Genomic DNA, 15,133 nt, shown 5'->3' with positions numbered 1-15,133 from the left:
TTTACACATTCTTTAAACTCTTTTTCTGAGAAAAGTTTTTTGCTTTACTTTAATTGACAATTACATTCTCATTCTTTCAGCTAATAAGGCAAATTGTGAGCAGATATATGATATCATCAATTCTGTGTTAATGTTATTCATTCATATTATCTAACAGCTTTGCATATTACAGTACCACACTAGGTCCACTCCTACTATTTAATTATCTGCATTATGTTTTTAGCATTATCTTCACGTTATGTTTGAGACAATTCACTGAAATTATCATGGTTTGCTAAATTCTTACTGCCGATGTCATTTTTGGTCTCCTCCACCAAATTTCTGTGTTTAGTTACAGTGTATATTTGTAAGCTTTTGAAATTCTGAGCTTTATTAGTTTATATTTTCAAGCATTTGAACTTCAGAAATACTTTAAAGGTATCCAAGTTTATGACCTCTTTATTGAAAAAACTTTCTTTTTTTTAGGATATCAGGTATTAGTTCCCTCAGCCATGGATCAATATTAAAAAATTATTTTTTTAGGATATCAAGTATGAGTTTAATCAGCCATGGATCAATATTAAAAATTTAACTTCATTTGAAGTCTTGAAAATAAGAATATTTTACATTAAATCATATCTTCGATAATGTGAGTTTTTTTTTATCTGTTTCAGGTAATCAGCAAATATTATTGGGAAAAAATGCTCTACTGAGGGTTAATCAAGGGTTAATTGCTACGGTTAATCGAGGGTTAAGTGTCAAATAGACTGTTATTAATTATCGTACATTCTATGCCTACTCTCGTGATATAATTAGTGAGCACGTCCAGAAACCACTGCAGGAACAATCCTAGTTCGAATACCTATAAGATCAGAGTGGATTTTCTTCGTACCTGCTTCAAAAATGTTAACAGTTTTTACAGGTACAAATGCAAGGCAAGGACACTACATTTTCACATTTTCACCATTGATCAGATATAGGCTTACCGCACTTACTGCGTAGTTCCGCTTCCTACTCCCAAACAATCTCGAGAAGACTTTCGGCTCACCAGTATTTTAAGTTCCACATATTTAAGCACAGACACTATACACTTGTAACTCCCGAGTTAAAAAGGAACTAGATGATAACTCGTCACCAACTAGATTTGGCGAATTGGATAGCATGCTTCTTCCTAGTCGTCGTGTAAGCGTGAGAGGAAGGAGAGAATTGAAAGAAAAAAAAATGTATATATATATATTCTGCATATTTCTGTTACATCACAGCTTAGTATATTCAGTTAGTTAGTGGAAGGTATGCAGTTCAAATACCAAGAAATAAACAACTGATCCTTCTTCCCGTTTCCTACTTTGAATATCTTAATGGTTTCTGTAACAATATCTGAACTAATATGCGATGGATGACAGCACATTGCAACCTGGATTTGGTTAGCCGAGTTAGCCGTCAGTCACATATTAAATTCAGATTAATATAAGGAATTACCTCAATCCTTATTATTAAGGTGCGATTATTTTAATATCCAACTGACAAATGAAAGATCTGAGACTGAAATCCCGGCGAGGGACAACTGGTCTTTCATGTCTTCGCGTTTCAAAAAACCAGATGCAATTGTTATACTATTAATCCATGTGAATATTTCTTGAAAATTGATCTATTAACCACAGATAACTAACTGTAAATGCAAGATGAATTCACATGTACGACGAGAAATTTTTTTTACGTTTTTATGAGTATAAACACATCGAATTTGAATACCCTCTGTACATTCTTGGCTGCTAAAAGTGCTTTGCAAAAAGGATAAATAAATATGTAAAAATCATACTTTAAGTTAAAATTGAGTAAATATTTCTTTCGGAATACAAAATAAATAATTAAATGAGAATTAATATAACCTTTTATGCAATCATAGGAGTTTAAGATGCGAATATTCGAAAGGAAAATTTAAAGGGGTAAAAATCAATGTCTCAACTCGGATCCTACATAATAATGTCTTCAATCACGTTCTCACAACGATAATTTCCATATAAGGTAAACAAATAGACAAGAATATTCTCTATGTTTTGATTTATTAAACAGCAAATCTTCAACTGAAATATTTTGGTATCTATATTTTAACTCGAAAAGACTAAACTGTATATGTTTTAGCATACCACGCAAATACAAATTATATTCTATAACACGGAAAGATGAAGATGCATTTTTTCTTTCTTGCATCACTGTGTGCTGCTGACATCTGTTCGAAGAAACTTTTCTGCACCCACGTGACATCCAGTGCGCAGCGCGTGCGCCTTACACATTCGTAGTCCTGGCAACGGGATAATTTGGGAAACGTCACTCCTTACTTTAGGAAATGAACGGTGGGAGCACGTGGTACCATTTCATACCGCTCTCCGATCTTGTCCTGGAAGGGCATGAGAAGGAACGCGTCCCGTTGCTTCTGTCCTAACAAAATTACTGCAAGACTTCAATATAACGGCAATTAGTTCAAACTGATAAACTACTTTAATACAGTAACTCAATATTCGTGTTTTATTTATTTTCATATCTACTCTTCTGGTTTAACGAAATTTTTCACCAGAATTTACGGTTTTCAGAGGAATTATGTTATAAAATTTTATTGCAGAAAATACCTTTAATGCATTGGGATTAAAATTAGAGACAACGAAAAGTAATTTTTCTAAAAGGAAAGCAGATGGATGAGGAATATAATTTTCTGGTATGTAGAATTACTCTCAATTATTTGGTAAGATAATTTTGAAAGAAAACGTTTCATATTTGAAGTGTTTTTATTAAGTTGTATAGAGGAAAAGTTGCAAAAATAAGCTTAGAATTTGAGCACAAGCATGGAAATTTTTTTAACGTAAAATTGATTACATTCTTAGCGCAATATTTTTTTCGTTTCTTTGGCTAATCAATATTTATAGCATCAGTGTCAGTGAAAAATACATTTTCATTTTTCCAACATTTATACGAGGTAAACAGTATAGTAAAAAGGTTTTCGGAAGCAATTAAATGCGATAACAATAATCTATGTTCATTGTGCTACTGTTTCCTGTATCATTCAAAGGAAATGAACAAAACAACTACTGCTTTCCTCTCTTGCTCTTATTTAACAGAGAATTAATTGAAAAATGACATGCCGAGGTCACAACCGTAAGTTAAATTAATTTCCTTTATCTTATGAATGTGAAAAATGAATTATAATACCGTTTGATTGACCTTTGCCAGTTTTTTTAACTTGTCGTTAAACGTTTTAAGTTGCATTTGTGACTTATTAATTATTATAAGGAAGGCGACTGAAAACTATAAGTTTTTCTTTTAAATGTTATACGTGTTTTCGAATCAAACTTTGTATTTGGAAATAATTTGTATTTGCTTGAAGAACAGAGACTTTTTTGAATTTTTTAAAGGAATATATTTCATGGTAGAGTCGTTCATATATTTCAAAACTTGAAGTTAATGCTACTCAATGTATCTTCAGTGTTTGCATTTGTTGCACATAATATCCAGCTGTACATTTTCAAGCAAGATTTATAACTGTTTTTTTGTTTTGATAAATTATTCAAGGCAAATAATTTTAAGTATATAGATATTAAATATACTTTCCTAAAGCTTTTGATTTCATTTTATTCCTTCTTGCGAGATATTTGTTACTTGCACTTGCTTATGTCGCGCTAAATGTACATTGGATAATTGTAGCTAAAAAAAGAATTTGTAATATGAATTAAATTTTTAAAAAATAACACTGGATCAGATATTTAAATTATATAAGTATTTTATTGACAGTAGAGGAATTAAAGTCCAAAATTTTATATACCGCATTATTAGATGAAAAATGTATATTGAAAAGAAAAGCATTTTGAACTCATCTGTTCTACCTATACTGTGAATAGATTTTATCTCTTGAAGGAGCTATTAGTAGCAGGTGTGGCAGCATCGTTAACCTTTAAGCTTTTGAGAAATATAGCTGAAATATAACCATGACAGAAGTGGTTGAGGAATTGTCCGTGGACGAAGTGGATCAGTGTGCCTTCGAACTGAACTTCAGCCACTACGAATTCCCCAATCCTACAGCCCTATCCGAGCCACTTATGTGGAAAGAATATATAAAAATTGTATTCTATGCGATAGTTTTGATTGTGGCACTGGCCGGAAATATCAGCGTTATATTAACTGTGGTACTCAACAGGTCCATGAGGACAACAATCAATCTTTATTTAGTGAATCTAGCGGTTGCAGATTTGCTCATCTGTCTCTGCTGCATGTGGGTTCCTCTTGCAAACAGCATCACAAAACCGATGTATTCTCTTGGAATTTTCGTCTGCAAGCTGAATCCTTTTGCACAAAGTAAGTCGTTTTGTTTCTTTATTTTTAATACCTGATTGATGGGACATGTTTTATGTTTTATTCGAAAACGGTATATGGTTATGATGAAGAATTTAGGTAACGTTTTGAATAATCATTTCAAACTTTTAGTCTGTATACGGATAGAGTTTCAAGAAAATACGAATGAGGTACAGAATATGAAAGGGATTTAGAAGATATATTTTTATGGTATTAGCAGTAACTGAAACATATTAAACATTAAAAGTAATTCAGTTGAGTCAGCAAATGAATTATTTTTAATTATTTATTTTATTATCAACTTAATATAGTCATTGCTTCAGTGCTCTTCGAATCACTATAAAATTAACAGTTACGTTTTCTACTTGCTATATTCTAATTCAAATTACAAACAACCCACTATATACCAAAAGGTATCTGTTACACATAATCCAGCGAGCTTCAGAGCCTAGGCCTGAAATAAGCCGCCGCTGGCACGTCTATCAGTATGACATTCAAATTACGCTTTCTTGGTATGCTAGATAGAATTCACCCTACGAAACAATTAAAAATGTAAATATTTAGCTTTTCGGATAGATCTTTTGTTTAATACGTGCTCCTATTATACAGAAGGAAATAACAGGGAAGAAAAAACCCGGTAATAATCAATTTCAGTAACAATGATAAATAATAAAAAAAAAGAAACCCAAATCCTGTTTTCGACACTCCTATTTCGGCGAATGAAGCTCATGAGAAATATAGGTTATAGAGACAACATTATTACATGATTCAAAAAAGCTGAGAGCATGGGTTAATATACATTTTTATTGGGGTTACGTTATTTTTGCCTAAAAATAAAATATCTATTTCTACTGTTTTTAAGCTCTTACATAATGCTTAAATTCAAATTCTTAAGTTTTTCTCCCTCCTTACCCCGCGCTTTCGGAGCGTAATTGGAAAGCACATCCGGCTAGCAATCGGAAATATCTGGAGTTTGAATCCTCACGAAGACACTGCACAGTTTTTACTTCTCCTGCTTCAAAGTAAATTGCCTAATGGTCTATTCAGTATTTTAGAACAATACATTCTTAGCTCTTCACAGGTAAAAATGTTCAACAATTAGTTCCAAGGTGTAATATAAATATTACCCCATTTAGGTTTTGCATTATTATCCAGGTAGCGAGCCGTTGGCGAAATTTCTTTACCAGGATTTAAATATATGTATATATATATATAAGATTTTGATTGATTTTGCGATTTTAATTATTCCTTAATCTATCTCATAATGTTCTAAATATTTGGAAGTATAAGTAGAATAATGTTTATATGAATAAGGTTTTTATAAATATAAAAAAGAGAAATATATATGCTTTAGTATACCAATAATGGAGGGCGCTAGTATGTCATTCAACGAATTCGTTTTTTTTTTTTTTTTTTTTTTTTTTTTTTTTTCCAAATTAAAAGACGATTAAACAACATAAAGGGTTTTGCATATTGTCGTTTGAATGATGTCGTTAGAGAGTCAAATGGGCGCAGTAATTCAGATTAATGTTCTTAAACAACTAATCGCTTAGATCTCCAGATATTATAACTTTCCACTACTTATTTTGGATCAACAGCCTAAACAAACTTTTAACACCCATTGCTGCTGCTTTAGAAACAATTACCACTGATATACTGAAAGGTATTTTGTAAGAATTTTCATATCCCCCTCACATTGTATGCGAAAGCCACTTACAAGATTTGTACATAAATCTTAGGTATTTATTCTTTACATCCCGGTTTTACTTATCATTCTCTCTTGCTGGTTTTTTTAATCATAAAAGTTGCATATCGGACTTTTTTTCTGATTTGCCCTGTATTTGTATGACGGTAGTTTAAGGAAGTTTACGAAAACCCCGTTTACAAAAAACTTTGACTACATCATTCAGTTTGTTGAATATTACAACGAAAGTGAGAAGACGAGGATGAAAAGATACAAGGCTTAAAGAACATTTAAATCGATGAACTTATATAAACTGTCGAATGATGGATGGTCATCATACCGTTTTTTCAAAAAAAGAGTGATGTAGATGATGAGGCTAGAGGTCAGCTTTTAGACTGCGATAACACGTGAATATGTATTGAGGCTATAAATCATAAGATCCTTGAAAATGTTTCGCATTTTAACAGAACTATTTTCATATATGACACCATTCTATCTATCTCTCTATCTTAAAATGACAGTCTGAGTCTTGCCCGTGTGCAATATGTTGCATATTTTAAAGCATATTGTTAATCCAGAAACTATACAGATTTGAGGAAGTGAATGCACAGCATATTTGAAATATCTTCAAAATCGTGAACCTCAGTCAGTGATTGTTTAAATATCCACTATTACACACATCCATCAATAAAATTCAAATCATAATTTCGAAATGGCCTGATGTAAATTCATGTGTCTCAATTAACAAAACAATAACTTTAGTAGAAGGAAATATGCAAATAAAAGCTGACACAGTGTTTTTATAATAGAAAAAAGTTGTAAATTTACATTTTCTGTCCTTTTCCATAAATAAAAAATTTAAAAAGTCCATACTTGTATTAACATTACAAAACTTTAAAAAATATGCAAATTTCTATTTTTTTTTTTAAATTATTTATTTGTTTTTTTAAGAATTTCTTTCTGCTCTCATTTATTTATTTATTTTCCCTAATTCTTCATCACATAATAAATTTTAATTTTAAGGATACTACTAGTTTCTTGCAACTCTTATTTAAAACTACCTCACAACCTCATTAAATTAGTTTTTCTTCTCATCACGTTTTCTCAGATAATAGTTTTCTCGGAGTAGAGCTATAGCATCGTGAATGCAGGTATTTAAAATTCTAGGTATGTTTATATGTGCCTACTGTTCCTTGCATTCTCCACAATTACTCAGCAGTAACAAATAATTGTTATCTAAAAATAGACTAAACAAACATGGTAACTCTAAACCAACTCATTAAGCTCGATATTTCTGTCCTACAAAGCACAGCAATCGTGAGTTACTTCTGTATTTGCATTCTCGTGTACGATGCGGAGTTTTCGGCAGGGAAGGGTAAATTTTATTCTCGAAAAAAAATGTAATTAAAAAATAATGTAATTACAAAAAAATCTAATGTAATGTGTATCTTACTTGCATACGCATTTCATGTAACATTTAAAAAACATTCTATCTAATATGTAAGAATTTTTCGGGCTAAAATTCTTTCTTTCTAGATACCACTGTGCAAATATAAGTATTTCTGTGACTGTAATAAAGGAAACGTATTTGAACACTATTTGCAGAGGAACAATTTTGACAAATAACAACTTATTTCTTATTTCTAGGCTTTCGTAAGGCATTGTCTTTGAATATATACTATGCTTAAGGAGATGACGTTTTAGCTGACAGATTTCACAGTGAGATATGGAATACTAAATAAAAACTGTCATGGCTTTCTAAAACTAGGCGAAATAAATCATAACATCGCAGTATGGCTGTACTGCCGATGTTACAATATTGAATATTTTTGCTGTTACCATTGAGTGCATTTTCTAAGTTGTTTTCCGATGTTTCACACTAAAGAAGAATGGCGTATGTGAAAGAAATAATACATAAAAATTGCAATTCATAAAACCAATTTATTTTAATATTCAAACTCCCCAAAGAGTGATTTTGCATATTTATGGTTGTGACCATGACGCCGAAAATGTTTATCATCCATTTGAAAATTCAGTTGCTCTTTAAAATAAAATACATTTAAAAGAGTTTTTTATGCAATAAAATTTTATTCAAAATGGATATTATAATTAATGGACTGAAAGAAGAAAGATAACTTACCATATACAGTTCGATGGAAATAAATTATTAAATATTTTTTTACGGAAGTCATCTACATTTTTATACGGCGATTAATAAACGCGTGGAATGCTTACGATAAATTTAAAAAAAGATAACGGCTTACACATGTGACAATACAATTAAATTATTAGATTTCGTTAATTAGATGTCTCATGCTTTAATTATACCTGTATAAATTGGTGGATCAGTTCTGTAAATAGAGTAATTTAATCTATTATACTTATTAAATTATATGACAAGTTATTTTTTCCTTTTAATACATTTATTATCGTATCCAATTTAAATAAATTTTATTGTAAAAACTTTTTTTAATTGCATTTTAATTTTTTAACTCAATTACACATCATCAATCAGGAACGTTTTGGTCCTTATTAAAATAAAAGCAATAAATTGTAATAAAATTATGAAATAAATAAAAGTAACTGAACCTCATTCAAAGAATGAAGAAATCGTTTCAAATATTCAAATATGTTGCTTCAAATATGTTGGATTTAGATATTAAGATTCTAAAGCAATAAAGCTGTACGAGGTTAGCTTATAACCTAATGCACATGTTCGTACATTCGAAGTATGCACAACATGTCTGCAAAGTTCAAGAAGGGAAACAAGCTCGCATTCATTGTGCACAGAAAACTAAATAAAATAAAACGAGCCATGCGCCCATCTCTTTCTATCTGGGCTCAACATTCAGAGCTCTTAACCACTCAGCCACTGCTATAGTGACATGGCATGAGAATAATAATGTATTTCTAACGTTTCAAAACTTATAATTTATTTATATAAAATTTCTTTCGATATACACATTGTAACAACATTTTAAGTTAAAGAATATTACACACGAGTAAATCTCAAACGAATATCTCTGAATAACATTTAAGGGGGGAATCAAACTCGAATTATTGTGATTTATTTATTAGAAACCAGTTCCTCAAGGCAAGTTGAAAATGGCGTCAAAAACTGCAAAAATCGAAATGAAATATCTCATTTAATTTTTGTTGGATGAGAATCAAATGTTTTGTGCTTAATTTTTTATAATGAATACAGCAATTTCTTCAATATAAGCATTATGATCGGAGTGTTGGGAAATTTGCTTTTACCACTTCAGTGTAAAATTCAATGTTATACTGTAGTTTCGCCGTAGCAGCTAAGAATGATGTACATGAAGACGCATCGTGAGGCGATCTGATGCATCGACTCCTAAGATGGAAAATAGATGTCGAAGACTATAATGGGAGCAGAAATCTAGCTGTGTCCCGCAGAGCATTTATATGAAGTATCGCCTAGAATTGTTGCAGGTAAGTACTTACTTACATGCCAGTCAAGTTAATCACCTGTTACCCATCTTCATCATCGTATATTTTTCTTCATCTGTTATAGGTTGACATATCTTGCTCATCGGTTTTGTTAAGCTCAAGGAAAGAATCTATTAAAGTTTATGTCTAATATTGCAAGTATGCTCGATTGGTGGGCAACCAAGTTTCACACTATGCCAAAACTCTTAACGTCACCCTAAATTAAAATTGAACTCGAAGAAACGTATAAAAAGTTAGATTTCGTATTTTATATAAAATTAATACTTTTAAATTCAAAAATGCGATAACATGAAACTTTGCATTATTTTAAACAATTTCGTTATCAGAAATATGTGCGTACGACCAAAGGTTTCAAAAACAAAAGCCGATAAAATCTAAAAGTCAATATAATTAGTTAACATAATTTGAAGGAAACGTTTTATATTGGATTGTTTAAATTCAAAACTAAAAACAGATTGGAGACTAGTGACGTTTGTATGTAAATAACGCAATATTTCTTTAGTTCTTTGGGTCCAACACCGGCCGAGTGGTAAAGTCGTTGAACACCTGAACACTGGTATTTTGAATACAGGCGACTGGCCGCATGGGCATTTTCGTGGTTTAACCCATTTGTAACGTTGTAACAAGCCAGTTTCCCTTAGAGCGTCCTTCACGACGACCTCTCTCTTTCTTTAGGTAGATATCCCTCGTTTTGCTCTGCCGTAATCAAATAAAGTAAACAAATCTGTAGTTTTCAGGATATTCTAGTGCAAATAGTCTACCTGAATAACTGAGTATTTAAATATTAATACTGAACATAAAGTTTCAGCTAATAGCTTTCTCAAAATAAGGTAGAAAACTTATGCAAAATCTTCCAGTTATATAAATAAGGTGATTCGCTGTCTATATAAAATAATTATTTTATGAAAAGAGTTCAAATAATGCAAATGGCATGTCCTTTAAATAAAAGATCTAAACTTTTAATATAGTCGCCGTTGAACTAAAATTTTACCTAATAAAATATTGTTTATTGTTTTATGAATAAACTATAAAAATGTCAAATACGTTATGTGCAATACTCGAAGATAATACACTGGTGTGCAACAATGTAAATTTTAATCAGATAGCTACGGAATTGCAGAAAAGGGGCTCTTGCGATCAGTTCAATGAAGGCACAATTCTGTAGAAGGGTCATGCATATTAAAATGTCAGAGACAAAACGTTCACAGGCAAGATGAGCGTACGCAAAACGCGTGCGGTCGGCGCGCTCAACTCAAGACTACAACAGAAGGAAGGTTGGAGACTCAATTAAAGACATTCGCTGCAAGTACAGGTGAGTTCTTTCGTGAAATATAGCTGGAAGAAATCACTACACATGGAAGAATGATCGGAAAGCTGGAGGAGGTGCGTAGTGTGGCTAGTGAAGCTGAAGAGTTCGGAATAAACGAAAATGTGATTTTGCGCGTTTGGAAAGCCTTCCGAACCATAGGTAAAGCTGTTAGAAAGGTTGGTGGTGGCCGCCCCAGGAAAATAACTGCAGTGGATGACCGGTATACCGCCCTGCAGGCGAAAAGAGCCTGAAACGAGTCAGCAAGCGCCACAGCTCAACTGTGTACAGCAACGGGGCAAGTGTCACAGTTTAACTATGTCCAGACTCCTTCTAAAAAGGTGGCTTATTCGCCCGCCATCCTATACTCTGCATCACTTTGAAAGTTGGCCATCGGCGTCACTGTTTAGTGTGGTGCAAGGAGCACAAAAACTGGGTATCTCATTGAAGGAGTAGTGCCCTGTTTACGGATGATAGTCGTTTCAGTGTTACAAGCGATTCTCAACGCCATTTGATTTAGAAAGGGGTCGGAACACGATTTCATCCCAGTAACATCACGGAAAGAGACCGTTAACGTGGTCCTGGATTTCTCTTCTGAGGAGGCACTATGCTGAACGGACAGAAAGAGCTCCACGTTTTCGACAGTGGCTCTATATCGCTATTGTCAGGAGATGATCCTTCCCCATGTGCGTTTGTTCCGAGGTGTCATTGAAGCCGACTTCATTTTTATGAATGACAATGCTCGGCCATACCAAACTCTTGCTGTTCAGAAGCTACTGGAAAGTGAAGATATAAATCGAATGGATTGGTCAGCGTACCTCCCTGATTTAAATCTCATAGAACATGTGTGAAATGCTTTGGGAGACGCCTTGAGGCACGATTACATCCTCCAGGTAACACCCAAAAACTGAAACAGATGCTGATTGAGGAATGGGCCCTCTTATATCAAGATCTGTTGGACAATCTAGTGCTAGTATGGAGAGACGGTGCGAAACAATCATTGCAGTAGAGGAAGGGCATATCCCATACTAAGGAACATTTGCTTGTTGTCTTTACTCTTGTACTGGCAAACATGTGTAACGCTACTATGAGTTCAATAAAGCCTTTTTTTTTGTTTGATTTTATACTGTGTGCATTGTATTCATTTTTGCGCAACTATGCTTTCGTCATCGTTTAAATAAAAAATGCTGTCTCTCATTTCTGAAAGTCATCTCTCTCAGATGATGTTTTGTGGATTTATGGCAAAAAGAACACTTGTTACTTAAGTTTTGCACACCAGTGTATATATGATTAATACTCGTATTTTTATAGAGATAGTAATAAATTTAGCAACGATTAATGCTTTGCATAATATGCAGCTGTTAATCGCCAAAAAGTGCAATTTATTTTTTGTTATTTTCTTCGTGTTTGTTGTTTTGCTTCTAAGATTAATAAAAATATTCCTAAATTTGGCTAAATTTTTTAAAAATTATTGTCGAGAGTAGAGACTGAAATATAATCCAACTAAATATTCAATGACCCTATCGTAGAGACAATGTCTTTACGATGACCATCCAGGACGTCGTTAGTATTTTTAAGAGTATAAATAAATATCCGTACTGAACATCAGTATTGCTCTAAAACGAAAATTTTGACTATAACCGTTTGTAACCTTGAGTGGACGTCTTGAAAAGAAAGTTCACTGTGTTTGTTATCGCAGATGGTCATGATATTCTAACATGAAAGTGTGCGAATTTTTTCAGACTGAGATGAATATTGAAATTGAAATTACTAAGAAATTCCTTCGCAATGAATATTTTTAATTGGCCTTTTAATAGCTATAATTTATGGTTACAGAATCGTCTTTCCCATACTGCTAAAAGTCATTTTATGGAAATATTTGTCTCTCGCTCAAAGAAACTCTACAAATACTATCATTTTTCTGCATCTACTGATTCGATCTAAACATCTACTGTTATGTTACCAAATGTTGGAAAAGGTTAATGAAAGCAACTTGTATTCTTTAGCAAAGTCTCTCCACAACAGCGTCGAACATAAACATTTTCATACGTATTTTTGAAAACTGTAGATAAACTGGAGTGTTTAAAATGGCCCGTGTGGAATTACGCGTATGTTTCCAGGGCAAAGGTATGTGTTCAGATCCATCCTTTTTTAGCTCGCATCACTATTGGATAATCATGAATTTAATGACAATAGCCATCCGTGGACCGGTAATATTTGACAAAGATTTCTTTGTTATTTTCTCGTACCAATACGCCGTGGAGGGGAAATTATTTTTATTTCCTTAAAAACAGCATACTGAATCATATAATGCACAGATACAACGTATTTCTACACTGTCCTGTGATCTTTGATGAATAGGCAAAAAGCATAAAATTCCGTTATCATTAAAAGAGAAAGAAACTGAGTACACTACAATGCTCAATAATTAAGAGTTACTTCATTTAATAATAAAGCTGTATGTAAGATTCTGTGCTGTGTACTTTTAAGTTACAGTTGAATTTGAAGAATCTTAAGAACTGGTAAGCGAATAATCGCTTGAGTTCGTGAGAGAGTGAATAAGACTTGAAAAGGGTTAAAGACCCTTTATAATTCCAAATTAAAAGTTTAACAGCACTCCGTCTCGGAGTTTTACAATAAAGCCGCTCTCGGGCTTGAACTCAAAAACTAAGAAATTAAACTTAACTAATCTTAACTAAAAAGATATAGCCGAAGCTATCAAGATTCTAACCGAGTTGGCCACTTAAAGCTGAACAACGGCGAAGCTATCAAGGCCCTAAAGTACGGAGCGTAATAATAGCTTAAGAGAGAGTAGCCTAAAAAGGAGAACGCTAAATAGAATCACTGGTTCTCTCTGACGAAGACAGTAGAACTTCGCTGTTAAATACTTCTCCTCAATTTGCATCCAAACGCGTTTCTAAAACTACGTTCTCGCCGGAAGTTAGAAGTTGAAATTCAGGAAGACAGGAAAGGAACTTTAACTCAAAATTTAACTGTTAAAGAAATTAATATAATCCTTACAAAGCATATAATCAAACGTATTATATAATGGAATGTAATATACTTCATTATTACTTTACTTAATGCTGGTATTATTTTAATGCGCAATTTATCAATTAAACGTAATTTTATTTTTTCCTTTACTATTCGAAGTAATCATTGACTCGTATTAATTGATATACGATAGGAATTGGCGAACCATATAAACCCAAGTTCAATATTCATAGGAAAAAGCTAAAACCAATATTTTCGAATAGTCTTTATAATTGACGATGAGAAGCTATTTAAATAACACCGCTGCAAAAAGTAATAATGCAAATGAGTTCCTAATGGAAATAATGAATAAAAATTAAATTTGATGCAAAAAATCATGAAAACAAGTCATTACATTTATTAATATATACTGATGAGCAGTAGATTAAAATTTCTAAAATTTGGAATAACGAAAGGGCCACAGTCTACTTGAATAACTGAGTAACCAATTTTGCCTATAGACCTTTGCCATATTAACTGGTATGCAAATGAGGAATCCGTTTTCAATTTTCTAACGCATTTGTTTTGAGAAAATAATGCATTTTAAATTCAATATTTTCCCTTTAAATTTCATTTGAAGCAAACTTAAATATCGAAAATACATTTTATTTGCAGGAGCGCAAAATCTTCTTTTATTTCAAATAAAATAAAAAGAATAAATAAATTTGTATTCACATAAACACTAAAACACATCAAAGAGTATTTGTTCAATAAATACTATGCATTTGATGTAATAATAAAATGTATAAACATATGATACTGCAGCTCAATCTACATGTCATACACGTTCGTATATGTTAATTAAATGGCATCGTAAAATTGCATATTGTTTTATATTATCCTTCTGTATTTTTCCCTCAATGAAAAAATTTAAACTTCGTATAGTCATAGGCTACAAATTTAATTTTAGTTACCTAAAAATATGTATTTTCCTGATAATTAGAGATCCAGATAACTGGAACACGGATTATTGGAGTTCTAATGCACATTTGTTGATGAATTATTTAGATTGTAGCTTGATCCTTTGATGACTGATTAAACTTTCTGCTGAGTGAAAACCAAAGCATTTGTACAAATACCATCGCTGAGCATACATTTGATTGAAAAATCGAAGTGGGTACGATCGTAAACTTCGATAACGACCCTCACATCTGTAAATTAGATGCTGTAACGGAAACTATTTTGGAGTGTTCGACATTAAATCATACCCAAAAATTGAATTATGTCCTCAAAAGCGTAAAAAAGACCATATAATGTCAAAGAATCTTGAGCATGCGATAAAGGAATTCTGAAAAGCATTTTATTTCCTGCATATA

At 32.3% G+C, this 15,133-nt stretch overlaps 1 protein-coding gene across 1 annotated transcript in view; it reads left to right on the top strand.

Annotated features, from left to right (window-relative positions):
* The first annotated feature begins 2,353 nt into the window (after positions 1–2,353).
* LOC118185653 (QRFP-like peptide receptor) overlaps positions 2,354–15,133 on the top strand; it is a 399,923-nt gene continuing 387,143 nt past the window's right edge. Inside the window, exon 1 of the mRNA XM_085818696.1 lies at positions 2,354–4,323. Within this exon, the coding sequence (XP_085674822.1) occupies positions 3,957–4,323 (367 nt within the window). The 5' untranslated portion in view covers positions 2,354–3,956. The remainder of the gene's footprint in view (positions 4,324–15,133) is intronic.

The sequence above is a fragment of the Stegodyphus dumicola genome, chromosome 6, assembly GCF_044657685.1.
Source record: "Stegodyphus dumicola isolate Sdum_Otavi_A_Nest chromosome 6, ASM4465768v1".
Lineage (NCBI taxonomy): Eukaryota > Metazoa > Arthropoda > Arachnida > Araneae > Eresidae > Stegodyphus > Stegodyphus dumicola.
This window is presented reverse-complemented; position numbering and strand designations above follow the sequence as displayed.